The 26,970-nt window shown below is 41.4% G+C and overlaps 1 protein-coding gene across 1 annotated transcript in view; it reads left to right on the top strand.

Annotated features, from left to right (window-relative positions):
* PRXL2A (peroxiredoxin like 2A) overlaps positions 1 to 25,335 on the top strand; it is a 53,646-nt gene extending 28,311 nt beyond the window's left edge. Inside the window, exons 2-6 of the mRNA XM_072130448.1 lie at positions 5,215 to 5,394; positions 14,004 to 14,095; positions 16,656 to 16,796; positions 20,143 to 20,307; positions 24,591 to 25,335. Coding sequence (XP_071986549.1) covers positions 5,217 to 5,394; positions 14,004 to 14,095; positions 16,656 to 16,796; positions 20,143 to 20,307; positions 24,591 to 24,695 — 681 coding nt within the window. The 5' untranslated portion in view covers positions 5,215 to 5,216 and the 3' untranslated portion in view covers positions 24,696 to 25,335. The remainder of the gene's footprint in view (positions 1 to 5,214; positions 5,395 to 14,003; positions 14,096 to 16,655; positions 16,797 to 20,142; positions 20,308 to 24,590) is intronic.
* The last annotated feature ends 1,635 nt before the right edge of the window (positions 25,336 to 26,970 follow it).

Here is a 26,970-nt window from a genome sequence, read left to right as displayed (position 1 = left end):
CTCGTTGAAAGTTCTTCCAAGGGGTAATATCAATAGTATCTTAAGTAATATTAACATTTGGAGATACAGATTCATCTTCATGAGCAGCTGGATTCAATACTCTTTTGCAATGGCTGGCGTGAATCCAATTAGGCTTCCCTTGTAACTTCACGGAAGTAGATGTGGTCAGAAGGACTTGAAATGGTCCTTCAAAACGTGGCTCAAGGCTTTTTCTCACGTGTCGCTTCAAGACCACCCAATCTCCAGGTTGTAGATTATGTGATCCTCCTACTGCATCAGGGTCTGGAATAGAAGCAAAAACTTGTTTATGCACCATAGCTAGATGTTTTTGCAGGGCTTGGACGTATCCTGTCAATTCTCCATGGTACATCTGTAAAACTTGTGGAAAATATAAGCCCATTCTAGGAGCAGATCCAAAGAGAATCTCAAAAGGTGAGAGGCCTGTTTTCCTGTTGGGAGTGTACCTTATGGAAAATAAGGCCAAAGGAAGACAATCAACCCAGTTCTTCCCTGTCTCTTCCATGGCTTTCTGAATTTTTAACTTAAGAGTCCCATTTAACCTCTCCACCTTCCCACTACTCTGTGGATGATAGGGGGTATGGAAGGCCTGTTCAATCCCAAGTGCTCCCATTACCTCCCTCATCACCTCCCCTGTAAAGTGGGAACCTCTATCACTCTCTATGGTCTCTGGAATCCCAAATCTACAGACTAGCTCCCTCATTAACTGTGCTGTGTTTTTTGCTGTGGCTTTTGTCACAGGATAGGCTTCAGGCCACCCAGAAAAGAGGTCCACACACACAAGTACATATTCATAGCTACTTACCTTTGGTAGCTGTATATAGTCAATCTGCAACCTCTGGAAGGGTGAAAGCGGCTTTGGAGTGTATATATGAGGGTCTTCACTACTCTCCCTACATTGTACTAGGTACATATAAACATACTTGTGTAAATGGACAGTAGCAAAAGTGAATGTAAGTGATACTCAATACTTATCCACCACGGAGCATATAGAGTCTTAGCCTGGTGAACCATCATAGGGTAAAGGGCCTTTGGCAGACATTGCTTGTCACCTTTTTGCCATAGTCCACCCTCCGCCTCTTGGGCCCCTATTTTGCTCCAATCTTGTTTCTCACCTTCTGGAGCCTGTTTTTGTAAAGTCTGAAGTATAGACAAATCTACTGGGCCAGCGAGGGTCACGGACTGTACTGATCCAGGCTCCTTTCCCCTAGGCTTTCCTAGTAACCAGTATGGTCACTTCATGTGTTAGAGCTTTATAGGTTTTACCTTCTAGGATGGACCTTTATGTAACACTAAGGCCTCTATCAGCTATTTCAAAGTCTCATAGTTGTTGATATACTTACTATATGAAGTTAGGAATCATAAGGAATCCCAAAAGACTCACAATCTTCCCCTCTGCCACTTTACACTCCTCCATCAGTGCCTTCACCTCCGCCTCCTGTACAGACAGGTAGGTCAGGAGTGGTTCTGCTGCTGTTACCTCATGTTGTGTGACCGCTGCACATCTGATGTAGAATTAACCCCATTCCTGGTTTCTAAAGCCATCTACAAAAAAACTCAAAATGCAGATTAATGATACATTAAAAGGAAACTGGTTCATTAATCATTAAGTTAATAGAAAATTTTAAATACAACCCGTCTACCTCATGTCTCCCCTCTTTGAATCTAGCGAAAATAGTGGAGCTGGATTCAATGTAATACATCATAAAGAGGGCACATTGTAACCAAGGTTTCTAGTCATGAAGAGGTGAAATAGTAACAGGATAGTCCAAAACTACTACAGAAGCTTTTTATACGTAGGCAGCAGTAGGATACAAAACCAAGAAGGATCCAGGTTGTCATGTGACACACGATCAGCAGCTTCCGGCCTGTGTCCTCTCCTCTGAGGTGCTTGGCTTAAACTTAAATGAGAACAATAGAAAATGAGCAATATACTCCAGAAAAACACAGTATTGGGACCAATGCCGATGTATCAATGCTGCATAATAGGAGACATACAGAATACAAATTCCTTAGATCTTATAACCTATACAGTCATACTGGGGGCACATACTTGGGACATATACTGGTGGCACATACTGGGGACACATACTAGGGGCACATACTGGGGGCACATACTGGGGGACAGCGTTACTGAGCAGAAGCATCACTAGAGACAGTGACGTAGGAGGCTTCTAGGGATGTTATAACTTCTGCCTAAAAAGCTCCTAATAATAATTTCAGTCATAGCTGCTGAATAGGACTAATAGTATGGGATCATAGGGTTATCATGAACACACATTCTCATTGTTCCTTTCTTCTCTTAACATTCCATAATGTGCTCCCCCTCCCCCCCCTCCTGTGTTCGCTGAGACAAGGGGGGGAGGCAGCCCCCTCCTTCTCCCTGTGGTGTCTGTAGTACTACGTGTCCCAGCATACCAAGAGAACAAAGAAAGAATCCAACACACCATTGTAACATCTAAGTTCACTCCATCATCCTACACAAATTGCAAAAACTTTTGACCACACCCTTCAAACTTTAGGTGTATTATAAAGTTTTACACTACATTTCTGATGTTATTAGACATAAATCACAGGATTTCTCAGGTCCAAGCCTGCAATGAACAATGTCCATAATTGTGTGCTGTGCTTTCCTCACATCTGGTAACTGATGAAATACCACTAGCACTACACGTCATATAGGCAAAACACATATTTATATCTCTGCCATAATCTGCAGGACTGTATAAAGGAATAAACTCATAGAACACCTACAGTATCTGGCAAGGGTCAGCTCAGGGAATCCAATTGGGACTGCACAACCGTCCAGGAGCTCTCCCCACAGAAGACCAAAATCCGTAACAAATATGTTACTACCCGGGTTTTTGGACTTTGTAGTTCTGAGAGGTGACTCTTAGATAAGCAGCAGTCTCCCACATGTATTCCCTGGGTACTATATCTTAGTTGTCTACTAAAGTTACAGCAATACAGCTAAATACAGCTGAGCGGAGTGTGGGTGCAAATCCAAAGATCTTTAGGCAATGCATCATTACCCATACCACTGGTCTACTAAAGTATATCAAAGTGAGAAACATCTGCCCCCTACAGGAGAAACATCTGAACGCTACTTCTTTGTCCTGTTGGAGCCCGCACTTTTTCAAATCTAGTCTTGACCGGATATATTCCAGTGTGGGGGTTGGGTCTAGGTGCCACATTGCATGCACATGTCTCCGCCAGTCTGTTTCTTTGTTTCCATACATCAATTCATCCACCATTTTAGGGTGGAGGCAGCAATTTTTCTAAATGTTGTCTTTGTCTTCCAACGTTTTTGTCCGTCATCGTCATAACACTCATACAACACACAATTTCCTATGGCTGTTTCTTTATAACCTCCTCTGGTCACTTCCTCTGTAACTTTCTTCTATCCACTTGCAATTTCCATCATATCATTATCATTATGCAACCAGCCTTTGTTCTTTTAAGAACCTTTCCATTTACCAACATACAAACAACCATCTTTTGATATCCTTGTCCTTTTCCAACATTTTCTGACATCGTTTTACAGCTTTTTTTCTCATTCAAGATCCGTACGTCTGGTTTCCCTCTGAATTGCCTCTCATCCTACCTAGCAATTTTTTCCATCATTTTCCTATATTATATCTCTAGTGCCGGCACACACTCGCAGTCCCCCACTCTTCCTTAGGGCAGTTTTAACCACTACTAATTCTAAATTTTTTTTTTTTTTTAAACCGTTTGCCCGTCAAGAGATGACTGCAGTCCCCTTCCTTGAAGCAGCTCTGGATCCTACCACACAAAATACATTTATAAAGTCCGACTGTCCAAACTCAGTCTACTTTGTCTCAAGCGAATTACGATCCAAAAAGCAGCTAGCCTAGGAGACTCTTTAGGTAGGGGCAATCCCTAGAATTTTACTCTCTTAAAACCAGTACAGTACAGTATCACAATAGCGCTATCAAACACACATGCACAAACACACACAATACCCATATACACTACCACACATCACATGGAGTTTTCAAATAAACTAACAAGATTCTTTGGACTGGACAATATAGGCATGCAACTCACCGGACGTGGAACAATCCAATCAAGAATAGACAGAACAATTTTGTAAGAATAAACTTCTTACCTTTTATTTGTGCAGCTGCATGGTCTGTCTGTCCTGAAAGGATGATCCCCGAAATGTCCGGTAAGCTTCAAGCAGTGGTCCAGTCTCCTCTCGGGTAATTCGGCACCAGGTTGTTGGAGAAAAATCTCCTTACTCAGATGTGATGTGGTTTCAAATTAATGTATAGTACGAGCTGCTCGGTGAATCACTCAGACCTTTACATGTTTGAGAGAATTCCAATTTATTTAGGTTGCAAACAGTTTTTATAGGTTCTTGAGACAAAGGAGCCTATTGACCATACCCACATTCCAATAGCCTACAGGATGTAACTGAAAGATGATCAGTGTCCTTGGGGGGATGGTGCTATTCATAGGGATCTCTTCTATCAATAGAGCCAAAAATCTTTGTATAGATACATGATAGAAGAACAGATTCAAAAATGGATTAGATTCCCTCACAGTATGAACTCTCCACTCACATATTCCATGTGTCACATGTGAATCTGATGCCACCACATCAGACCATGAAAGAAACATCATCTAGAAGCTGCTCAGCTGCTTGACAACAGACTGGTAGTGATTTACCAGTAATTAGTGAGTTAGGCCAATTTTTTATGGCAGGTTCCCTTTAATGATTTTCTGATATATTGGACAAGATTTATCATACACCAGTACTCATGTGCCAGCATATGATAGCCCAGCTGCTGCATTTTGGTAGAGCGATACATCAAGAGGCTTCAGCTTCTTGATGTATTGGGCAGGATGCTGCACAGCGTCTATCCTACGGCACAGAGGCCCTGATAAATATGCCCCATTGTCACTATTCATTTTCATCTCAAAATTTCGCAAAACACACCACAATTTGTGTCTATTTCCCCTTAGAACAACAAGAGTTTCTATGTAAATAACACATTTTATTATAAGCCTAGAGGGGCTGTTTTCCTCAAACACAAACCTGCCTTAAAGTGATTGTCTGTATTAAAGGAGTTAGTTTGCCTTAATTTGAATTATTTTAACACTCATCAGTATTACATGTCACTAGGAGCTATGCAGTGTAAATAACTTTTTGGAAAATATTTTGTGTTTCAGAGATGTGGGTGGTGCCAGAGTCTGAGATTTTCACAATGGGATTATGGTCAATAAGCATTGGAGCTTTTGGTGCGGCAGTGGCTGGCATTATACTTGCCAACACGGACTACTTCCTTCCCACTACAGACAAAGCTACTGTGGAATATTTAGAAGAGACAGACCTGAAGCCTCTTTCAGATGGTAAAATATTTTATGGTCTTAATATAAGTAGAATCTTAAACTGCAAATACTTTCATATCCCATGAATAATAAATCTGAAGCCTTATTTCTCACCACTCTGACTTGGACGTTCCTCTGTAAGTCCAGCAGCACATCACATGGTCAATCCGTTAAAAACATGTTAGGGGGAGTCGCGAACCCTCTATGAAGGTTCTAGACCTGGTCATTGTGTAATAGCAGCTGTAGCCTCTGCCTGTAAAGGCAATAGTTACTGTATTTTTCAGACTATAAGACTCTTCTTACTATAGGACACACCCCAGATTTAGGCTTCCAAAAAAAAGGAAAGATATATTTTACACCAATTAAAATATCCCTGTTAGGCGCACTAAAGCACAGCACACACAGCTTTGCATCATCCATACAAATACACACAGCTCTACATCATCCATACAGTTACACACAGCTCTACATAATCCATACAGTTACACACAGCTCTACATCATCCATACAGTTACACACAGCTCTACATCATCCATACAGTTACACACAGCTCTACATCATCCATACAGTTACACACAGCTCTGCATTATCCATACAGTTACACACAGCTCTACATCATCCATACAGTTACACACAGCTCTGCATTATCCATACAGTTACACACACAGCTCTGCATCATCCATACAGTTACACACACAGCTCTGCATCATCCATACAGTTACACACACAGCTCTGCATCATCCATACAGTTACACACAGCTCTACATCATCCATACAGTTACACAAACAGTTCTGCATCATCCATACAGATACACACACACACAGCTCTGCATCATTCATACAGATACACACACAGCTCTGCATCATTCATACAGATACACACACAGCTCTGCATCATTCATACAGATACACACACAGCTCTGCATCATTCATACAGATACACACACAGCTCAGCTGTACACACAGAACGCCCCCACCCACACACACACACACACACACACACACTTCCCCTCTTCCCCTTCTTCTTACCCTGTTCCAGCCCAGCATGTCCCCATTCTCCCAGTATCAGTTCCTGTGGTGATGTAAGAAGCATGTGATTAGTCACATGATGATGACGACCTCATCGCAGGTCCTGTAGGACACCCGGGAGATGAGAGAGCAGTACGGAGACTTCTCTCTGAGAGATCGGGTGCAGTTCTATATCAGGGCATCACCCGATCTCCATTACAGAGGTCAGGAGGGTCTGGCAGTGCTGGATCCTCCTGACCTTCGGTCTATAAGACGCAAGCACTTTTTAGCAAAACTTTTTAATTGCTAAAAAGTGTGTCTTATAGTCCAAAAAATATGGTAAATGAGTGTAAGATGTTATCCAGTTCTGTGGCTGTATTGTAAACTGGAGTTTGATTGGATAGGTGCTACTACCTGACCCAGGGGAGTATAAAACCCCTGTGGAGCACATGGTCCTTCAGAGTCTGTCAGCAGTCCAGACCACATGGTCTTTCCACACAGCAGAGAGTCAGAATGCTGCCACTGAGCCCAATCCCAGGAGACTCTAACACAGAGCTGAAGCTTCCACAGTTTGGACACAGATCCATCTCCATTATCCCAGCCTGCAACTACTACCAGGCTGGTGCTTTATTCCTGAGGACTATTCACAATGACCACTCCAGTACCAGAATCCAGATCTGCTGTTTGATCGTTTAGGCCCGTTGTCTGCTACCTGTTGTTCAATAAAGAACCATGGGTTGATTTGCACAATGTTGCCTCCGTCTGATCCCTGGATACGGCTATCTACCACACAGGCTTCCCTATCCATTACCCAGGGACTTATCTTACAGACACTCTGGGTTGCCCCACGGAGAAAAATGTACTTCAGCCTCTCCCTCCATATTTGTTGCACAAACCACCTGCTGGAGAACTGCCAGGCTGTAAGACAGCCCTTCGGTCCCCATACCAAGCACCGTGACAATAGCCAGCCACTCTGGTATTTTGGGCCCCGGCTGCCTCCAGGCCCACAATAAAAGGCTAGGCCCTGTGGGGGGTGTTGCATATAGTACAGTTTAACGCTGCTGTTTAGCAGTGAACAAGGAACTCCTTGAATCACATATGACTATGATGTATGGAGCCCCGTCCTTGGTAGTGAAATAATAATGTAAGAGAATATTGATTTCTTACATTGTTGGATACTTAACCGCAGTGCGCCTGCGCGCACCGAATTGTGGTGCGCATGCGCCAAATCTTTTTCGCTCGTACTCCTTGCGAGCCTCTATTGCGCAGGCTCAACTGGCAGGCGGGGATTCGTTGATACAGAGGCTGACGTGGTATGACGAGGAAGGGGAGCGATCGGCTCCATAACTACGGATTGGACAATCTTCTATCAACATCCGGTTTGAGGTACGAAACACTGGGGCTTATTAGCCTATCTCTAAGCCCCAAACGGAGTTTTACACTACATTCTCTCTAACAACCACATCCATAGGACTGCGTCACTTTGGATGAGCGGCGCGACTTGATGAGTCAGTAATAGATAGTTTATAAAAGCCCGCACTGCACGCCGATCGCGTAGCAGTCAGCCCCAAACCCCTGATGATGCCAGTTCGGCGAAACATGTCAGGTGGGCTTGGTTGAGCGGCACGTTTAAGTTTTAACTCAGCAGCAGTCAATATATAGGATAGGGCAATTTACAGTTATACAGGGTCAACTAGAGGAATTGAGGTGCCTAGAATGGGGCAACCGATTATATAGGAATTGACAAGGTGGCTTTTACGAACACTTAATAGTGACATCTTTGAGTGAGAACTGATCAATCTCCCTCTAGGAAACTGACATACTCTGTATCACAGTCTAATGAAGCATCCTAGCAATATTCCACCCCATTGACCTTTCCCTCTATCGTCTGTCTGCAAATTTTAAATGAGTTTTCGTTATCTATGAAGTCTTAAAACTCAACTTTTATTAGATATTATATTATTACCCAATCTTGGTGGCTAAAGGGTATTAGTGGTCGCTGGCCGTGCGACCCTTTGGAGTTTGAATCAAGTAATTTAATTACCCAGCCACCATTGGAATATACACTAACGGGGCCCACAAATATATTTTTCCCCCTCCCTCCTGGAAGGGGAAACCTTGTTATAATAATGCATATTTTGGATGCAATACCAGCCAGTGGTCTCCTGTGGCTCCGAGGCTGAAGAGGATCGATGTGGAAAAACCAAATGGAGGCAGGAGTGTTGGCGCTTAGAGAATCCTCGAGAATGAGCATAAATGGCTCAAAAAGAGCACTTTTTTATTTTACAAAATAAAAAATGTTTTTCTTTTAAAAGATTGTTAAAATGTATAACAATAAAATGCTACGCGTTTCTGCTCCGTACCAGAGCCTTCGTCAGGCATAAACTGTGTTGGTGGAGAGCTTCTTTATATAATGGCATCTTTACAGATACGCCCGGTGTGCCCCGGGAAGCTAATGGATTCCATTCATTGCTAAAAAGGGTTACTTTGACTAAAACTTAGAAATTAATTACAATAGTCCTATTACATAATATACACAACATTCTGAATACTGACAACCTGGTTAATAAATGTGTGGACAGGATTAATATAGAGGATGTAAAAGCCGGGAAACGGGAAACCCGGAAGGGAATAGGTGTTTCATAACGGGAGGATTTTATGAATGGCTAGCGGGAGACCGGCTTTCGGCAAATTGGATTGCGTAACAGCATAGTCAGTTGTAAGGTTGCTAGAAGATGGAATGACGTTTGTTGGACTATGGAAGCCTAGAAGGGACAAATTTATGGCAAAGCTGCTTATGATGTATTGAGTTACTACTGGGGCCTGCATTGTGAGAATAACTGCTTTGTGAGTGATACTGAATGCTGTATACTGGGTGTTGGGAGGTAATAAAAAGCCGAAGGATGTTAATGAATACATAATAAGTGGGAAGAGAGGTAAGTACGTAAGAGTGGAATTAAATAGATTCCAAAACGGCATTGAGGCCGTTTGGGTGCAATGTCCCTAGCTTAAAAATCCAATAGGATTCACGTCTGTTAAGGGTTTTTACCCTATTGTTACAGTTTTCAGGGATTTGTTCAATCGGCGTGAGTGTGAGTTTTTCAAAAGTACAGTTTTTTCTACAGTGAGATGTTTTGAAAGGCTTTGCCTTAAAAACCCGGTCTTCGCCTTGTGTCTGTGGTCGTTCATTCTCACTCTGAGCGTTTGAATCGTGCTTCCCACGTATTGTAGACCACAAGAGCAGTTGATTAAATATATCACACCTTTTATATATGTACCTTTTATAGTATTTAATATTAGAGGACCAGTCTCTTCCCAACATAACTGGTCCTCTAATATTAAATACTATAAAAGGTACATAGAAGACCTGTTTCTCATATGGGACGGGGAGGAACATGAAGCTCTGAAATTCATTATTTATCTCAACAGCAACAATTGGGGAATCAAATTTGCCATGAACCTCGAAAAAACAAAAATTGTGTTTCTGGACCTGTTGCTCTCTCATAATAATGACAACCAAATTATTACAAAAACCCACTTTAAATTAGTTGACAGTAACAGTTTTTTAGATTACCATAGTGCTCATTATCAAAAATGGCTGAGAAACATCCCATTTAGCCAATTTTACCAGATTAGAAAGAACTGCACAACCACTCAAGATTTCGTAGAACAATCAACTGTCCTAAAGAAACGATTTCTGGACAAAAAATACCCAAAGAAACTAATTGAAGAAGCCTTTAAGAGAAACTTGGGGCGCGAACAGAGCGATTGATTGAAAAATAAAGACGAAAGAATTGAAAAAAAAAAAGGAAAAAATGAATTGTTAACTTCAAGAAAAGAATATGCGCTCAGCTTTATCACCACATATGATAAAGGCAATAAAGAGATTCGCAAAGCCCTGAATAAACATTGGGGTATTCTTTTAGAAGATCCCCATCTTAAAGGGATCATCCCAAAAAAAACAAAAATAACTTTCCGGAGAGCAACAACGCTTAAAAACCACCTCGCTCAAAGGAAGCTGAAAACTATCGATTCTTCTAACAAGGACACCACTCAGAGAAAAGGAATCAAGAGATGTGCCCATAAAAAAATGCCTCTGCTGTAAAATGTTGAACCCAGGCTGCTTATCCTTTAAATCTTTTAATACGGGGGAAACTTTTCAAATAAAGCAAGAACTATCGTGCGCCTCCGATTTTGTGATATAGTTAATCAACTGCTCTTGTGTTCTACAATATGTGGGACGCACGATTCAAACGCTCAGAGTGAGAATGAACGCCCACAGGCACAAAGCGAAGACCGGCAGAGCCTTTCAAAAGATCTCACTGTAGAAACAAACTGTACTTTTGAAAAACTCACACTCACGCCGATTGAACAAATTCCTGAAAACTGTAACAATAGGGTAAAAACCCTTAACAGACGTGAATCCTATTGGATTTTTAAGCTAGGGACATTGCACCCAAACGGCCTCAATGCCGTTTTGGAATCTATTTAATTCCACTCTTACGTACTTACCTCTCTTCCCACTTATTATGTATCCATCAACATCCTTCGGCTTTTTATTACCTCCCGACACCCAGTATACAGCATTCAGTATCACTCACAAAGCAGTTATTCTCACAATGCAGGCCCCAGTAGTAACTCAATACATCATAAGCAGCTTTGCCATAAATTTGTCCCTTCTAGGCTTCCGTAGTCCAACAAGCATCATTCCATCTTCTAGCAACCTTACAACTGACTATGCTATTACGCAATCCAATTTGCCGGGAGCCGGTCTCCCGCTAGCCATTCATAAAATCCTCCCGTTATGAAACACCTATTCACTTCTGGGTTCCCCGGTTCCCGGCTTTTACATCCTCTATATATTAATCCTGTCCACACATTTATTAACCAGGTTGTCAATATTCAGAATGTTGTGTATATTATGTAATAGGACTATTGCAATTAATTTCTAAGTTTTAGTCAAAGTAACCCTTTTTAGCAATGAATGGAATCCATTAGCTTCCCGGGTCACACCGGGCGGATCTGTAAAGATGCCATTATATAAAGAAGCTCTCCACCAACACAGTTTATGCCTGACGAAAGCTCCGGTACGGAGCAGAAATGCGTAGCATTTTATTGTTATACATTTTAACAATCTTTTAAAAGAAAAACATTTTTTATTTTGTAAAATAAAAAAGTGCTCTTTTTGAGCCATTTATACTCATTCTCGAGGATTCTCTAAGCGTCAACACTCCTGCCTCCATTTGGGTTTTCCACAAATACAAATTTAAAAAAGTCACAAATACCACAAATATTTTAATGGTCTTTTCTAGAATTAGCATAATATTGCTTTTTCCCCAAACAGTTTTAAAGGGAACCAGAAATGCAATTTTAGCTGGTGACAGGTTCCAATAGTCTATGCTATGCTGATTTTAAAAATTCCTTAGTCGGCATTCTGAGATATTCAGCAGTTTACATTATACATGTGTCGCTTCCCCGCTGAAAGCCGCCAGAGTTCACCATCTTATTCCCGGTGTATGTAAGTGCATTGGTTGCGACACAATTTTAATCTTAAATTCCGTGCTTACTCCGAATCAGTCGGATTGTCCCACGGCCCTCCCCCCGATTTCTGTTGCATAAAAGCTAGCACCACTGCACCAAAATCTGAGTGCATGTGTCACAATACCCTTCTAAATATTCGTCCCAGCGCCACAAATCCCAAATTCCATGAACAGTCCGACAGTAATGCGACCCTTAGTAAATAAGCCCCCTTATGTTGTCAATATCAGATTGCAGTAGCCCCACAGATCTCCTGTTCTTACAATTACAATTGTAGAGTCCGCATAACGACCGATGTGTCGGCGGACGCCGGCGGCTGTGCAGTGAGGGAATCTCAGCGCGCGCGCCCGAAATGAAGTGACGTAAGCGTGACTGCGAGTCAGGCGGCAAAGGTAGAGGTGCACATGCGCACATCCGCAGGCTGGTGAGAGAAGCAAGTGGGAGAAGCGAAGCGGAGACCGAGTGGAGTACGCATGCGTGGGAAATGTTGGGGCATAGTACTATACGGCTGTGATGCGGTGTTAAGCCTAGGAAAATAATGATGCCAAGATATATATATATATAAATATATATATAGATATACACAAAAAATTTATACAAATATATATGTGATGGATGCTGAATGAAGCCCCAACATTTCCCACGCATGCGCACTCCGCTCGGTCTCTGCTTCGCTTCTCCCACTAGCTTTTCTCACCAGCCCACGGATGTGCGCATGTGCACCTCTACCTTTGCCGCCTGACTCGCAGTCACGCTTACGTCATTTCATTTCGGGCGCGCGCGCTGAGATTCCCTCACTGCACAGCCACCGGCGTCCGCCGACACATCGGTCGTTATGCGGACTCTACAATTGTAAGTACCATTCTCTCACTGCATCTATTTAATATGGCTTTTCCTCCACATATGTTTCAATCTGCTAATTAACTTCTCCCAATCCCATTGGGTACATTTTAACCACTCCTCATCCAACTAATTAGGTTTGTGCTATATATATGTCACTACCTGGGAGTGGCGCCATATGTCCATTTTCAGTCAGAAGAAGGGATTTTTTTCCCGAAACGCGTCACTTTTCTGGACTAAGTCATTTATATTATAGACTCCAAACTTCTATTGTTGTTATTTGGATAGTCATTTTTTAATTGTACTTGTAGTTTATACTGAATAAAAACGTCCACTGCCTAAAATCTTTGGTGTGGGTTGAATCAGTCAAATCCATCTGCTGGTGTAGACACTCCACCAATTTAGGCCGTCCAGCGCCCAATACTTGAGCCCCGATTTTTTTTTAGTTTTTTGCACATTGGAACAGAAACCTGACAGGTCTGTCCTTAGAGAAGTGATCAGAGCAGCTTACTGCAGATTAGCTCCCATTACTGTGAATAAGATTTAGGATGCAGAATGGTTCTCCCTGTTCTATTGTATTTCTTAAACAGCTGAGCTGTACAGGTGCTGGTTTTTAGACTCTTATCAATCTGATGTTGATCACCTATTCCCAGAGTAGGATATCCACTATAACCACTATAAGACTCTACTACTACTACAATCTAATGACAGCTTAGTCTTTTTAATTCTACTTAATCTGCTTTAATCCTCCCAGTCCTGTGTCATCACCATTATCTCCTCCCAGTTCTCCCTAAACCTCTTCCCTCATGCATATCTGAGCATCAGAATTGCTTGTAAAAAGGGGTCAGCTCACATATACATGAGGTGGGGGGAAGGGAGAAGGAAGGACGGGGAGCTGTGAGGCACAAGATGACACAAGATCTTGGAGGAATCCCACATGACTTGATCCAGTGAGGGAGCCAGATATACTTTTATATTATTCTAAAAATGAGTGGAACTTGTAATGTTAATTCTAAAAGTAAATTGGGAATTAATACTAAAGGAAATCTACCACTTTGGTAGACATGATTTGAACTAAAAAAACACTAACAGTTGGGCCTTTTCTAATTTGTTCAGGAACTTCTCTTCATTTAGTCTAAGCCAGCTTCTAAACTGAGACTTGGACCATGCATGCGTGAGACCTGTCACTAGGTGAAAATGGATATTGTATTATGGAAAAACATTAAGTTGCCTTTCTCCCACAGAATCAAAGACTTTCAAAGCAAAAGATCTCTGGAAGAAGACTGGAGCAGTGATTATGGCTGTGCGGAGACCAGGTTGTTTTCTATGCAGAGAGGTAACCAGATTAAGAAGAGAATTACTTATAATGGAGAAAATATATTGACCCCATAACGGCTTCCTTTTTGTTTTTGTTTATCCATTTTCCATCTTTTGTTTTGTGTATCCATTTTCCATCTTTTTTTGTGTATTTTGCATCTACTAAAATCCATAACATTTCTATTGTTCGTGTGCAGTGGGCATGTTTTCTTGCGCAACAAACTTTACATCCTATTGACAGTATTTAAAGGGGCATTCCCATGAAGACAAGATTCTTAAGTATTTTCAGGATAACACTAACACATTCTCAAATTCACTGTTATCTAACAAAATATACATTCTCTAACAAAAATACAGCATTTCACAGATATAATTCCAACCTATCTCTATAAGTCCTGGTGCTTATAATTTTGGGTGCCCCTGGATCTGACCGTAAATCTTCTGACTATGGTCAGATTCTTCTCATTAATAGCTTCTCTTGTCTACACACTCCAGTGCACTCTGCCTCCTGCCTCTCCCCCCAGAATTACAAGACCAGTTCAGACATTTCCTGCTGGCAATAGACAGAGACTTACTCTACAAGCTACAGACAGATAAGGTCTTTATCTGGGAGGGAGGCATATAGCATTGCTGTGTTCTAGGTGAGTTAGCAGATCTGAGAATGTCATTGTGTTTTATATCCATCTCCTAGATCTCATCTCTGATCTGTAACATCTCTTTCTATGTGTCAGATGCTATTAGAATGCTTAGAAGCTAAATAAAAGTTTAGGTAAACCCAGTACCCTAATAATCTAAGAACTTTGTGAGCACACAGCATCTCATAGCACAGAGGATTCATGAAGTGTGCTTAGAGAGTCCACACTCTGGAATTTTAGGAGCTAAAACAGCAATTAAGCAGAGTAAAATTGTAAAGTAAGGGGGTTAAAAAGTATCTTTATAGTAGGGGTTAAAATTTGAGAACTTTCTTTCATGGCAAACCCCTTTAATATTTCTTGCTGTGTACTTTAGACCAAGAAAACAATTCAAAATGCATTAAAATTTGCAATGTTTTTACAGCTTTAAATGTGCACTCCAAATGACACCATCCCTTTGTTTTTTGGATTGGTATGATCACAGAGATAGAAAAAATGTATATAGGTTTTAACCACGTGTGATGTAGTAGTACGTTACACGTTGGCTGCAGGTGTTCGGAGAGGGCTCACGGGCTAGCCAGTGAGTGTTTGCTGCATATTGCACTTCCAGCACCGTTCACAGTGGGCCGGGCGCATGGGCATTGCCATCTTTGATCGCCGCCCCCGTGACGTCATTGGGGAGCGGCGATCTGCTACCATGACAGCCTTGGGTTATACAATGACCCAAGGCTGTCTGGTTTTAACCCTTCTATTACAATGTGTGATTTGCACGTAGATGGCAAAAGAGTTTTTTTTTGTACAGGAGGTTTTAATTTTTATGAATGTATGAAAACATAAAACCTATATAAATTTGGCATACCCATGATCATACAGACCTAAAGAATAAAGGAGACATGTCATTTGCGGTGTGCAGTAAAAGCTGTAAAATCCAAGCCCACGGGAATATGGTGCAAATTCGTTTTTTACCAATTTCTCTGCATTTGGAATTTTTTTCCCACTTCCCAGTACATGGCATGGATTATTACATACTGTCATTATGAAGTGCAATTTGTTACGCAGAGAATAAGCCGTCACACATCTCTCATAAAATTATAGATTTTTGAAGGTGGGGAGTGAAAAATTAAAAAGCAAAAAGGCCTGGTCGTTAAGTGGTTAATAGATTCTGTATACAGTAATACCTAACATGTTTATAATTGTTTTGTTTATTTTTTAAATTTATTTTAATGGTAATAGTAATCTCTGAGCTGAGTGGTTTTGCAGAAAAAACTATTCTAAAATTCAGGACCTTGGAAAAGCTGGATGCCTACATGAACACATTACACACAGTGCTTCCTGAACTGTGCAGACAGAACTAATCAACCTGAGCTGGATCACTCACAGCAGCTGGGGGATGGTGCAGTGATAGATTACTTCTGCCTCTCAGGGATAACATGGTGATTACATCATCCTCTGGTGCAGTGCATAACTAATGTGGAGAAAAAGCACAGAGCCAGGCAAAGAAGCGAAGGAGCTTTATTATCATAATTTTATAATCGTTTTTTCAGCAAAACCACTCAGCAAAAGCACAGGATTAAACATGATATGTGCCTGTATCAGTCTAGATACAGCATTCTCAAGGTATGTTTGGTTCATAATGCATCAAATGAAATGGTAGATTTCCTTTAAGCATTATTTCTTTCAATTGCTGAGATTATGTGAACAATAAGTCATGTCATAAAGAGCATGTGAGAGATTTGTTCAAGTAAGAATGAAATTAAGGTAATTCTTAACTTGCACTGCCAGCACCGTTCACAGTGGGCCGGACGCATGGGCATTGCCTCCTGTGAACTTTTGAAAGAGGTTTTGAAAGAGAACTGTGTTAGAACAAGTGTTTACTTAGAAAAGCTAAACTATACAGTCATCCACCACTAGTAATCTGCTTCAGGTAATATGTGTCTTAACCTGCAGGAGGCCTCTGAGATATCTCAACTTAAGCCTGAGCTTGACCAGCTAGGAGTTCCACTCTATGGGGTGGTAAAGGAGAATATTGCAACTGAAATTGAGGCATTTGAACCTTATTTTAAAGGAGACATCTTTCTTGATGAAAAGGTACTATGTTTCTTCTACTTTTTCTATTGTTATGATACTGATATAATTTATTTATGAAACCTTCAGTAGCTACCCTTAATTGAGGACCATCGCTTTTGTTTCCTTTCCTAGATATTTGTATTGGTGATATGTTGGAAGAGGAATGCTTGTGTGGTTCAGTTTGTTAGGTAGTCCCAGTTTTCTCTCTAATGCCCATCCAATCCATACTTAACTCTGCTTGGCAAATTCATCTGTCTACTCACTTCTCCTCTGCTTCTTCTCTTTGCCAGTCTCTCCACTGGTTACCCATTACACGGATTAATATTTACCATCACTTACAAAGCCTTTTACAACCTCTCCCCTTCCCACACACGGGACCTTGTTCTTCACGCTCTTACCATCTGCTCTTCTCACAACTGTTGCCAGGTCTTCTCCCGTACATCCCTCATACTCTAAAACTCTCTTCCAAAATTTCTTCAGATTGTCCCCCAACCTTCCAAACATTCATATAACATAACCTGAAAACCCATAAGTTCAGGATTGCCTACAACATGTAATAACTCCTCTGCTTTGCTCCCTCACCTCGTGTCTCTATCAAATGTCACATGCAGCTTCCTTGCTCCACTTCTTTCAGATCTCTGTAGTTTTTGTACTTTTGTTTGTTTTTGTCTTTATGCAATGCATTGGGGGCCATTTTTTACCTTTTTTGGAAAATCAGCAAACCAAGTATTTAGATGGACCTGCTCAACATTTAATTGACTGTGAGAGGCCTAAATAATGGCTAGACTCGTAAATTACCCCATTAAGGAAACTACACCCCTCAATGTATGAAAAAGCACTTTTAAGAAGTTTGTTTAACCCTTTAGGTTTTTTTTAGGGGTTAAAACAAAACGGAGGTACAGTCTACAAATTGTAATATTTTTTGACAATACATTCATTTTGGATGGAAAATTAAACATCTGAAATGGATTAAATGAAAAAAGGCTACACAACGTTTGATACCCAATTTCTCCCCATATGTGGTGGTAAAGTGCTGTATGGGTACATAGAAGACGGGCATAGAAGGAAAGGAGGAGCCATCTAGAGCAGATTTGCATTGTCACATTGTACAGGTTAAATTTTTTTCCTTTTTTAATGCGGACCTATAGGGGCTTATCTTTTTGCCACATGTTACATCATTTTGCGGCATCTATAGCTAATTGGTGAGATTTTATTAACTCTTTTTAGTGGGGGAAATGAAAATCATCAACTATTTGGAAGATTATTTTTTTTGGGGGGGGGTTTGGGCCGTTATACTATAAAAATAGTATATTATTTGTATTCTGTGGGTCGCCACAATTAAGAAAATGCCTCATTTACATAGATTCTTTAATTTTTTTCCCCAAAATTTTACTGAATAAAAAGTAATTTGGCGAAAAATGTTCATTTTAGCATCACCATCTTTTCATATGCAGAACTTTCTTATTTTTTTTGGCTGATAAATCTGGTTAAGGGCTTACCGTATATACTTGAGTATAAGTCGACCCGAATTTTACCACCAAAAACTGGGAAAACCTATAGACTAGAGTATAAGCCGAGTATGGGAAATGCATTGATCACAGACCCCCCCCCCCTCCAGTATATAGCCAGCAAGCCCCCAGTAGTATATAGCCAGCAAGCCCCCAGTAGTATATAGCCAGCCCAGCCTGCCCCCAGTAGTATACAGCCAGCCCAGCCTGCCCCCAGTAGTATACAGCCAGCCCAGCCTGTCCCCAAGTAGTATACTGCGAGCCCAGCACTAAAAAAAAAAAAAACGAAACTCATATACCAATATATATATATACTCAATGGGGGATATTTATCAGGACCTCTGCGCACCGCCAGTGGCGCAGAGGCCCTGAAATAATCGCAAATGCTAGCTTATTGCTAGATTTTGCGATTATTTTCCCCAATCCGCCACCTTCACGCCAGTGGGGCGTGAAGGGGGGGGGCGCGGCCAGCCGAGCAGGGGGCGCGGCCGGCCGAGCACGGGGCGCGGCCGGACGGGAGTGGGCCGGCGCGGGGCGCTACTGTCCCGCGTCTGTGCACTCGCTGCTGCCGGCGACTTTTCATAGGTGAAAAGTCGCCGGCTGCGTTTTTTTCTACGCTAGGCCCTGCCTGACGTAGGATAAACGCTGCGCAACTGGCAGCCCGATACATCAAGGGGCAAGCGCCAGCGTATGATAAATATCCCCCAATCTCCGGCGGCCCCGATGCGTAGCGCTGTCCGTGCGGCTTCTTTTCTGTCTTCCGCGCCTGTCTTCCGTCTTCGGTAACATCCTGCAGGGCACGGCCCCGTTCTTCCCAGCCGGCAGGTGCATAGTATGACACGGCAGTCGCTGAGGTCATACTATGCGCCGGCCAGTAGAAAAACATGGCGGCTCCCTGCAGGATGTTACCGAAGAAAGAAGACAGAAGAGGACCCGCGCTGACATCAGGGGAGCAGCGCTGCGCATCGGGGACGCCGGAGGGCGAGTATATAAGTTGTTTTTTTTTAAGTGCTGTAGTGACTCGTGTATAAGCCTAATTGAGGATTTTCAGCACATTTTTTTGTGGCGCATGCGCAGACAGTTTACAGTCAGACCCGGAAGGGTACTGAGTGCTCAGGACATCGGGCAGCCCCGTACATGCGGCAGACCACGGGGCTGCCCAGAATAGGATTGGATCCCCGGGTAAGCTGATCGCGGGTGTTACAGCGCAGTGTTAGCTGTAATAGACAGCTGACTGCCGCTGCTTCTGGTGCCGGCTCCATTCATGAGCCGGTGCTAGAAGCGGGACTTTATAAACGTCCCTGTGCGGGAAGTATCTACCCGCAGGGACGTACTATAACATCCTGATGCGCGTTGGGGTTAAAGAGTCATTCCTTTGAAAGTAGATTCATTGAATTATACCTATTGCAGGGCAAAAAAAAGGACATAAGAGGTGGAGCATAACTTATGTCTTTTTAATTCCATAGAAATATTTCAGTCGTGCGCCTACGCCTACACTATGAATACAATGAAGTCTTCCTAATGATCAACCTTTAGAAAATGTCCTAGAAACTGCTGATATAAGACATATTAAATAGGAACATTGGAGGAGATTTATCAGAAGTGAAGAAGAAGAAAGCTGAACTGTTCTAGTTGCTCATGGCAACCAATAAGAGCTCAGCTCTTATTGGTTTTATAAACTGTTGTGGGAAAATGAAATTTGAGCTTTGTTTGGTTGCCATGGGCAACTAGAACAGTTCTGCTCTCAGATGCTTCTAATAAATCTCACAGAATCGTGATCAAGTTTATGTTCAATTGAAACTTATGTAAACAGCATGTAGTATATTTACTTATCTTTCTCTGCTCATTTTATTGTTCAGAAACGCTTTTATGGACCCCAGAGAAGGAAAATGATGCTTATGGGATTCATACGACTGGGAGTTTGGCAGAATTTCCGTCGAGCCTGGAAAGCAGGATATGAGGGAAACTTAGAAGGGGAAGGCTTTATTCTTGGTGGCTTGTTTGTGATTGGCTCCGGAAACCAGGTAAACTGTTAGCTTATTAAGTGTCCACATGTCATATGCAGTTATATTTCTAACATGGTCCATCCAGAAAGTAGATAGCAGACTATCCATCCTTATCCTTTTCTTCTCACACCAACTGCAGTCCCTGGTAACAAAGGATGTGGTGCTTTAAAATAGCACTGGGTCAAGCCCTGTCTGGCAAATTGCATGCTGGGAAAACAGCCTGGGTTCCCAGAGAGAGGGCCCCAAGTGCCATAGTTTCTCCAACAATGGTATAGGGTATAATATATAGTATTTATAAATATTATCATGATTTTGATTATTTAAGACTGTGGAATAATGTAATTTTTTACAAAGGCTATCCAAGCATTATACTATTGATGGTATATACCAGTGGTGGCAAACCTATGGCACTGGTGCCAGAGGTGGCACTCAGAGCCCTCTTTATGGGCACCCATGCCATCACCCCAAGACAGGGTTTGCCAGACAGGACTCAAGGCCTTTTGCAATCACAGGCAGCCCAGGACCCTAGAAGGAAGCTACAATGATGATCCAAATTTCTTCTCCTTCTTTCTACTGTAATGGTGTCCTCAGGTGTGACAGAGCACGGAGTAATAAGTTCCTGCTTAAATTGTGGCTTTGGCACTTTGTGAAAAATATGTGGGTTTTGGTTGTAGTTTGCGCACTCTGTGTCTAAAAGGTTTGCCATCACTGGTATATACCAAGAAGAAAAAGGCATAGTAGAGCTCATTAGTGTAATAAAATAAACCCAATGAAAATAATGTTTGAATATCATACCTCCCAACTTTTGGGTTAGGGAAAGAGGGACAAAAAGCCCCTTCCCCTATTCAGAAACCTCACCCATTGTCCCACCACCAAATATAATGTAATATCAACCTTATTGGCCCCCACATAGTATAATGCCCCCTTGCAGTGGCCAACCTCACTGGGAAACAATTTATTACCGTTTAATGCAACTCAGCAACATATAATACCCTTCTTAAATTGTATCCTCCCATTAGTTTTGTGGTCTCCTGCACTCCTCCATCTCCTCTCATATAGTGGCCTCATGTTCTCCTCCATCTCCCCTCAACTAGTGGCCTCCTCTCCTCCTTATCCCCTCATATATTGGCCTCCTGTCCTCCAACATCTCTCTGCATCAATATGGCCTCCTGTCCTTCATCTCTTCTCATATTGTAGCCCTCTGTCCTCCCCTGTTCCTGGGTATTCAAAAACAAAAAAACTTTGTTACTTAATTTTCCTCATTCCCTTGCAGTCCTGCTTCCTGCTCTCCCTGGAGCTCTGAGATGGAGGAGGTGGCAGTGCCAGTCATAGCTACCTCCATACATTGCTGCTGCTGCACAACAGATGCATGGCGACAGCAGGATAAAATGGGCTATTCGCCCAACCACCAGGAATAGCGCCCAAAAACTGGATGCTATGGAATAGGTCACAGATCTCAGGGGGTCTGACTTTCGGGCAGCTTTTAGTAGCAGCTGCAGTGTAATGGAACTAGTAACTCTCTTCGCACTGTGTAATAGCCAGGGAATGAGCTTCACATTAATCAGTCTTCCACCAATCGGATATTAATGTCCTTGTATAAGTCTAAGACGCATCTATTCCCCCTTAATCAAGTCCATATGCTTAATAAAGGTCAAAATGTATAAAAAACAGTGTTCCAATCCACAATGTATAATGCATGTACTTTCCCTCCCTAGAGCCAGTGGACAGTGCAGTCAGCTGATCACAGCACCAACCATTATTATTTAGGCAGTTGTCCTGATGGAAAAGTACTTTTAAGCTATAACATTCCTTCTACTGCAGTTTCTTCCAAGGTTTAGTTAAAGGGAAACTGGCACTTTCATGTATATGGGGCATAATTTACTGATACATTACCCGCTATATTTATTGTCCGACAGTCACTGATGCTTTATCTGTCACTTCTTTCCTGGGTGGTTGTCTGTTTGACATGGATCAATCATGCGTCCCATGCCTCTCTTGATTTTACAGCCTACCTGTAACCTGCAATGTGGTTTTCTAAGTTGTTCTTCTAGATTAGTGGGGAAACCCCAGAGTAGATTCCACTTCTTAAATGACCTCTCTTATTTCTAACCCAAAGAAGTTTGAGAATTAATCTACTTTAAAGAACATTTATTCTTGTGTAATCTACAGCATCCCTGAATTTCAAAGAACTGTGTGGCTCCTGTGGATCCCGGGAGTCCTGGTTGTTCATGCACAAAGTACTTTTTTTCAGCTTGCAGCAAAAAGGACAGACCAAACCCATCATTCATGAGTCTCTTATTGTCTCAAGGCCCAAAATTAAAATACCTTAGGGGGCATGGCAAGAACATTTCACAGCAGTTAGATTGGCGAAGGTTTCTGACCCCTAAGCTAGTTCTTTCTGATCTTCAGTATAATAGATTCAATGTTCTCAAGTGGGAGCTACTTGTGGGTTCTTAAAGGTGACTGTAGGAGACCAATATTTGCATTCCGTGCTATTCTCAGGAGTACCCGTAAGTAATACTCAGTACATTGTAATACTATGTTAAGAAGAAATGCCAAGAATTATAAAGGTATTTAGACTATGTGTCCTCAGAGAAAGTAAGGGAGTTCAGAGTATTTAACTAGGTAAATGCCACTTTACGCAAGTTTGTTAATTTTAAGCTTACTTTGAAAACTGATATGGACCTTTAAATTGCATAATTTAATTTACATAAGTTTTTGTATAGATGAAATTTGATTTATATTAAAATAGTTTTTCAATATTAAGTTTTAAACGGAACCTACCACCAGGATTCTACCTAGGGTAGATCGGGTGGTAGGTGGATGAATGGGACGTGAGGATAGCCCTTTTTTGGGCTAATCCTCACGTCCCGGCTATCTTTAAGTAGACATTAATAAGCAGATATGTAAATTTTTTTAAGCGGCTACTGAGGCGTAGAGTACGCCCCAGTACGCTCTGCGCCCCAGTAGCCTCTTTTCTCCACCTACCAATCCATCGACCAGCTATAGCCTGCTCCTTCTCTTAGATTTTTGCTGCTAGGGTCGGATCTGTCTACCTTCCTGTTCTCTTTATACAATTCCAGTGCCTGGACATGCCCCCTGCAGCCTCGTGCATGGGGATTACCAGAGTTAGGGATAAGGTAGAAGTCTCAGGCTACTGGATTTGAACTTGTATAATTATTTTGTTTGTCATATCCAGGGGTTTATACCAATACCTTACTTTATTCATAACACATTAAAGGAAAACTACCAGTTATTATACCAAAAAAATAAACCAGACTTATTCACCTGTGCTCCTCTTCATCCCGCTGGTATTCTTTAATGGACTTTTTTAATGTTGACATGCGGGGACTGCCTAGAAAAAAAGGACTTAAAATTAGCAAGTTTTTTTTCCAGGCAATCCCGGCACGTCAATATTAAAGAAGACCAATGCCAGGATCGGGATGAAGAGGACTTCAGGTGAGTATGTCTGGTTTATTTTTTGGTAAACTAACTGGTAGTTTTCCTTCAAGGCTTGATTGAATCTGCATGTAAATAGATATCAGAATAATAATTGCTGGGCCTTCTTCAATAAGCTTGTGGTACATTACTTTGTCACTTTGTAGCAGTTACTAGCTGGTCTCTACTTCCTTTCACACACAGGGCATCAACTATTTACTTCAGTGACAAGGAATTTAGCTGACTTCCATAACCCATTTCAGTTTAAGGAATTTTTTTACATAAGGAAACTTTTTACTGTTTTTCATGTAGATGTGTCTTTTTCCTACATGAAGAAATGATAAAACCCTCATATTTTAAACTCATATTTTAACTCCTATAAAAACAAGAAAATGCAATAGTTAAAATTACACACCCCCATTCTTTCCACAAGATTTACTATTTGCATTTACATTCCCTAGATTTACTATTTGCTTAAGGTTTATTTTATTTGGTATTTCCAGTCAAAAGCTAATGAATGGTACAACTAGCCTATCTCATTGTCCCCATTACTAATGAGCTTAGTTAAGGCATACAAAACTGGTAGTTCTTTGTGGTCATTTTGGTCTCTGGTCATTATGTGTATACTCATCACTGCCCAGCAGCTCCCATCTCTGCCCTCTCTGTTTTAATTTCTTCTGCGCTTTTGGCATTAGAAAAAAGATGGAAGATAGTAGGAACCAAAGTAAAAGGAGAAAAAAGCACTTTGTAGTATATGTTATCAGCACAAAGTTTCTTATGCAAAGTTTGTTGTAAATCTATTGTCCATTAGAAGTATGCATCAGCCTTCGCTTATCATTTCCTTTTCTTTTCTCAATTTCTAGGGAATTCTCCTTGAGCATCGTGAGAAGGAATTTGGAGATAAAGCAAATTTGACGGCTGTCCTTGAAGCTGCAAAGAAGATAAATAGGAAGACTGAAGTCCATTAAACTTGCGAATAGTTTTCCATACAATGTAGTCCATGCAGTAGATTGCAATTAAGATTTTATGGGCAAGATTAATTTTAAGCATCATATTTATTATATTGGTAACAGAATCAGTTGCGGTTTTAGTCAAAATTGTACATAAGGCAAATTGGGGGTTATTTATCTTTCGGAAGGCTCCTTGTGATTTTCTAAGTGCCTTTGGAGCTCCGCTGTCTGTCAGATTTATGTGGCGATGGCCCTTTGAAAAAAACTCTCGTTTTTTAATCATCACAAAATAATTTAAAAAGAAAGCAGCACAAAAATCAAAAGGGGATAAGAGTGACTATGCGTTTTTTTGTGAAATTAAAAGAAAATTGCAAATTATAAGTCAACATTACATAGCGTTGCATTAACAGTGGTTCTATGTAGTAGTAGAAAAAGGTCATTGTTTTTTGTTGGCATCAAAAAATCACAAATAACCCCTTGGCAATTTTTTGCCACTATTTTGCACCAAAAAATTTGGAAAATCCTATAATAAATGCTTCCCATGAAGCGTAAATTTTGGGCAATTAGCCCACTTTTCTCTTTCTTCCTCATGTATAGAAATGCTGCATTTCATTTCATTGACAACAATAGCAATAAAGTTACATTCTCTCTCTTTGTAGTAAGTGTACAGTGCTCTGCTTTTCTCTTTGCTTTTCATGCTAAGTGCTGTTTTTTATCTAGGGAGATGGAATCTTACACCGGTTTTCTGCCCTAGATGTGCAAATAGCCTAAGCAGAACATGCTCACAACCGCTGTCTTTGGCCGTGCGCTTGCTCTTTTCTTAATCGGCTCATACACAGCCACATTAAATGGAATGATATCATCCTCATGTCTAGGCCAGGTGGTTGATCTGACTGCCCGGGCATCATAGGGCAGAAATAGGACCTCCTGCAGCCTTATATTAATTTCAAAATACACAGGCTGTAAAGGGGCTAACTCATGCCCACAAGGGCAACTGAACTCAACATGTCAGTTCAGTTCTGGTTTCTGAGCGCGGGCTCAGACGTTCCAGCAAGCTCACAATAAGGCCCCTTCCACACTTGTGTTGCAGATCACGTCAGAGTTTGATCAGGGTGCGATCAGGGTTTGGTCAGTGAAAAACGCACATTTTGCATCAGAGTGCAATCAGTTTTCAGTCAGAGTTTGTTCAGTGTCTCAGTTTTTCACGCGCGTTTTCAATGCAATTTCAATGCGTTTTTCACGCGCAGAAAATACGCGTGAAATGGACTCAGGACTGAGCTCTATCTTTTCTATGGCAATTGATGCGTGAAAAACGCATTGCACTTGCATTGCACTTGCAAGTGTCTCAAAGTGCAATGCGTTTTTGATGCATCTCCATAGACTTGTATGGTGCGTTATTCACGCGTGTGACTTGCAAAAGTAGAGCATGCCGAGATTTAAACGCTTTAGGAAGAATAAATAGAGACCCTGTAATATGTATTTTAAAGAGAAACTGCCATTCAAATTAACCCACCCAAAATACTTAATAAAAAACTGATTAAAAAGCAAGCATTTGCATAGAATAGAATAAAACCTTATTAATCCCATGGGGAAATTGTTTTGTGCACCATTACTTCAGGCAAGGCATATACAGTGTTTCAAATAATAACATAAATAACATAAAAATGACTACCTTAATTTTTGGTGGGTGGGGGTTAAATAGTTCTATTGCCTTTGGGATGAAAGAGTTCTGGAACCTTATCGTATGGCAACACACCTGGCGGTAACGATGACTTCTATTGATCCGTTGCTGTAGTAGTGTGTTGTGGGTCGGTGCCATTTTTAACAATGGCGTCAAATTTCCTAAGGCATATGATTTGCCGGACTTCCTCTAGTGAACGCAGCATCTCCCCAATAGTGCTTTGAGCTCTTCAGATAACCTTTTTGAGGCAGTTCATTTCTCTACTGTTTAAGCCTCCTCCCCAACAGACAACTGCATAGAATAATATGCACGCCTTCATTGGAATGACCTCAGCTTCCTCAACAAGTGCAACCTGGTCATTGCCAAATACCCAATCAATATTGGTCCTCCATTTAAGCCTGTCATCAATGTACACCCCCAGATACTTGTGGATATTGACCTGATCTATTTCTCAGCCGTTGGTCATCGACCTAAAGAGTAGCAAGTAGGATCATCTCCTTTGTTTTTTCGACATTGATCACTAGAATGTTGCTTTCACTCCACTTAACAAAGTTGCTGAAGGTATTTCTCTACTACTCATCGTTGTCCTCATTGTCCAACTGAAAATAACAA

Source organism: Engystomops pustulosus, chromosome 11, assembly GCF_040894005.1.
Source record: "Engystomops pustulosus chromosome 11, aEngPut4.maternal, whole genome shotgun sequence".
In the NCBI taxonomy this organism is placed as follows: Eukaryota; Metazoa; Chordata; class Amphibia; order Anura; family Leptodactylidae; genus Engystomops; species Engystomops pustulosus.
This window is presented reverse-complemented; position numbering and strand designations above follow the sequence as displayed.